General features: G+C 37.3%; 1 protein-coding gene across 1 annotated transcript; it reads right to left on the reverse strand.

Annotated features, from left to right (window-relative positions):
- Positions 1-680: 680 nt before the first annotated feature.
- On the reverse strand, positions 681-992 carry LOC120186538. Its single transcript, XM_039190436.1, has one exon. The coding sequence runs from the start codon at positions 990-992 to the stop codon at positions 681-683; it is 312 nt and encodes a 103-aa protein (XP_039046367.1).
- Positions 993-4,089: the final 3,097 nt, after the last annotated feature.

Consider the following 4,089-nt stretch of genomic DNA (forward strand, 5'->3'; position numbering starts at 1 on the left):
GGGCTTTGAATTTTGCCTCGGCCTCGGCGATTTAGAAGCACTAGAAGCATGTAGCCATAACGAATGATATAGAGGCATCAGGATTCTTCTTCAAGCAAGCATGATCAACAGATTTTAATGGAGAAAGAAAGTGATTTTTGTTCCATCTATAGAGGGTTTTAGGAGGTTGAAAAATCAATGAAAATAAAAGAAAATATGGAGAAAAAGTAAAAAGAAACGGTGAAAGGTAAAAGATAGAGGTAGGCGGTTTTGGAGGAAAAAGGTATGCAGTGGGCAGTTTCTTGAGGCTAAATCGGTAAAAAGTTCAAGGGAAATGAGATATGATATTAAAGGGAAAGATATGTGAGTTGACAAAAATAATAAAATAATGGGAATGATATTTGTTTCCATCTTAAAATTGTTGCCAAAACTGTATTAATTTTAGGGTTTAACTTTCTAACATGTGTGAGCATGAATCCTATGCTTCCACGTGTACCCTTTCTAGTAAAAGTGACAAAATTAAAATTAAAATAGAAATAAACAACTCGTGCAAATTAAAACAAATTATTTATGTATATAGTGCAAATTATTGTTGCCTACGCAACAAAATTTGTTCAGGAAAGAGGGGTAAACTCTTAGGCATCGTTGAGTAACGAAACTGATTTATCACGCATAATGGGTGCTCCATTGTACGTCTTGAGTCATTGAACATTCACTTTGAAGGTAGACTCATCTTCCATGTTCTTGATTTCTATTGCGTCGTGGTTATCCACTTGATGTACAGTGAACGGTCCTGACCATCTAGACTTCACCTTGCCTAGGAACAGCTTGAGTCTTGAATTATAGAGTAGTGCTTGTTGTCCAGGAAAAGATTGCCTATGCAAAATTTTTATGTCATGCCATATTTTAGTCTTTTCTTTGTAAAGGAGGTCATTTTCATACGCATGAGCTCTAAATTCGTCCATCTCATTTAGCTCCAATAATCTTCTCTCTCCAGCAAGTTGTGCATCCATATTTAGTTTTTTGATGGCCCAAAAAGCTTTATATTCCAATTCCACGGGAAAGTGGCATGCCTTACCTTATACTAACTTGAATGGGGACATTTCGAGTGACGTTTTGAATACTGTACGGTAGGATCACAATGCCTCATCTAGCTTCGGTGACCAATCTTTGTGGGTTGATCACCTTCTCAAGAATATACTTGGTCTCATGATTGGAGACCTCAGCTGGCCCATTAGTCTGGGGATGGTATATCGTTGCAATTCTATGGCGCACCCCGTATCTCTTCAACGTCTTTCCAATTAATTTGTTGTTGAAGTGAGTGTCTTCATCAATGATAATTGCTCGTGGTGCTCTAAAATGAGTGAATAGGTTTTTGTGCAAGAATTTCAGCACGGTCTTGGAGTCATTACGAGGTGTGGCCATGACTTCAACCCATTTTGGAAACATATTCTATCATAAAAGTATGTATAGATCACCAAATGATGATGAGAAGGGTCCCATAAAGCCGATCCCTCATACATCAAATAGTTCAACTTCCAAAATGTCAGCCATGGCATCTCATTTCTCTTCGATATGTTCCCAGTGCGTTGGAAATTATCACATGACTTATAGAATTCGTGTGCATCTTTGAATAAGGTGGGCCATTAGAAATCAGATTAGAGGACCTTTGCAACAATACTCATCCCACCAAGATGCCCTCCAAACGGGGATGTGTGGAAATAAAATAGGATCTCTTTGTGCTCTTCTTTAGGGATACACCTTCGATGGTTTGGTCTCCACAATACTTGAATAGGAATGGTTCATCCCAATAATAGTGACGTACATCGTGTGTAAAATTTTTCTTGTCCTGGCAAGATAAATCTGGAAGCATAATACCACTAACAAGAAAGTGAACTATTTAAGCATACCATGGCAAATAAAATTTTCTCGTCAGGGGAATTCTCTTGAATATCCTTCATATTGTGACAAATATTTTTGTTCTCTAGCCTAGACAAGTGATCTTCTACTTGGTTTTCAGTACCCTTCCTATCCTTTACCTCCAAATCAAATTCTTATAGCAATAATTTCCATCTAATAAGCCTAGGCTTTGCATCTTTTTTATCAATTAAGTACTTAATGGCAGAGTGATCAATATGTACTATGACTTTAATTCCTATAAGATATGGCCTAAACTTATCAAAAATGAATATAACGGCAAGCAAATCTTTTTCAGTAGTGGTATAATTAAGTTTAGCATCATTAAAGGTACGGCTAGCATAATAGATGACATGGAAGATTTTAAATTTTCTTTTCCCTAGCACTGCCCCTACAGCATAGTCACTGGCATCACACATCAGCTCGAAAGGGGCGTCCCAGTCAGGTGGAACAACAATTGGTGTCGAGGCAAGCTTTTTTTCAGATTATTGAACGTATAGAGGCAGTCCTCATTGAACACGAACAGTTGATTTTGTTGAAGTAAAAGAAACAAAGCCTTTGAAATCTTCAAAACATCCTTGATGAACACATGCCCTAGGAAACTTCTTAAACCTTTCACAGTGGTGGGTGGAGGCAGATTCTCAATCACTTTCACCTTGTCTTTATCAACCTCAATGCCTTGGCGAGAAATTTTGTGTCCCAACACAATTCCACATGTCACCATAAAGTGACATTTCTTTCAATTTAGCACAAGGTTGGACTCCTCACATCGCTTCAGTACTTGAGATAAATTGTCAAGGCATCGGTCAAAGTCATCGCCCGAGATGGAAAAGTCATCCATAAATATTTCCATGAATTCCTCCACAATATCTAAGAAAATGTCCATCATACACCTCTAAAAAAGTTATCGGAGCATTACATAGTCCGAACGGCATTCTTCTAAAGGCATAGGTACCATATGGACAGGTGAATGTGGTCTTCTTCTGATCCTCAGGTGCTATTGCGATATGATTATACCTAGAGTATCCATCAAGGAAACAGTAAAATGCCTTGCATGCTAACCGATCAAGCATTTTATCGATACAAATCCACCAGCCTATGACGGTTCTTGTAGGAAAAAGCTCATCATTTTCATTCTTTACCACGATCACTCCACGTTTCTTCTTACGTATTGAATGGTACTAACCCAAGAGCTATCAGATATGAGATAGATCACCCCAGCATCGAACCATTTGATGATTTCGTTCATCACCACTTTTTTCATTATCGGATTAAGTATCCTTTGTAATTCCACTGAGTTGTTATGGAAATCGTCTAGTTGAATCTTGTGCATTCATATTGTAGGGTTGATTCCCTTTAAGTCTACCATAGTTTAACCTAGAGCTTTTCTATGCTGTGACAAAACATTCAACAAGCTACATTCTTGCGAAGGTGATGGTAACGATTTAAGTTATAAGGTAGGTGCATGCTATAGCGAAGGTTTTGAATGAACAAGTTCATTAAAATCAAGGGGTTCAAATCTCATATTTGGTCTAGCTTGAAGTAAACTAGATTGTTCATTCGCTAATAAATTATCCTCAGACTCCACATTCACTCTATCTTCAGTACATCTTTTATCATCTTCAATCAAAAACCTTTTTCCGAACTAAATATCTTTGAATGCCTTGTTAAGAATAATTTCACTTGGAAAAAATTATTGTGTCCCTCTGGTTGTAAAACATCGTCGTGGCAAAATATTTTACTCTCTTCCTTCTGAATTTTTTTTTCTTGGCATAGACTATCATACTCATCGATATTTAAAAATTCACCTTGGCCAGAATTTTCTATTCCAACTTCATCCATTGAATCAACATCTTCAATGTAATGACATTCTTCATAATCATCAACGTATTTAAGAGTGTTAAAGATATTTATCGTGATGCTTTGATCAGCCACCCTAATCGTGAACTCTCATTTCTCAAAATCTATTAGAATACGCCTGGTAACTAAGAAGGGGTGCCCAAGAATAATAGGTGCATTCTCATCGGCCTCATAATGTAAAATGAGGAAATCTACTAGAAAGACAAACTTGTCCGCTTTAACAATCACATCTTCAATTCTGCCATCGGGACGTACGTGTGATCGGTTAGCTAGTTGTAGAATCACGATGGTTGGTTGAGCATTACTCATTCCAAGCTTCAAATATATGGACAT

This window comes from Hibiscus syriacus, unplaced genomic scaffold (assembly GCF_006381635.1).
Source record: "Hibiscus syriacus cultivar Baekdansim isolate YM2019G1 unplaced genomic scaffold, ASM638163v2 tig00004013_pilon, whole genome shotgun sequence".
NCBI lineage: Eukaryota > Viridiplantae > Streptophyta > Magnoliopsida > Malvales > Malvaceae > Hibiscus > Hibiscus syriacus.

Bases quoted from the DNA above. Each gene is read 5' to 3' on its own strand.
- LOC120186538 (XM_039190436.1), bottom strand. From the start codon at position 992: ATGGATGCACAACTTGCTGGAGAGAGAAGATTATTGGAGCTAAATGAG.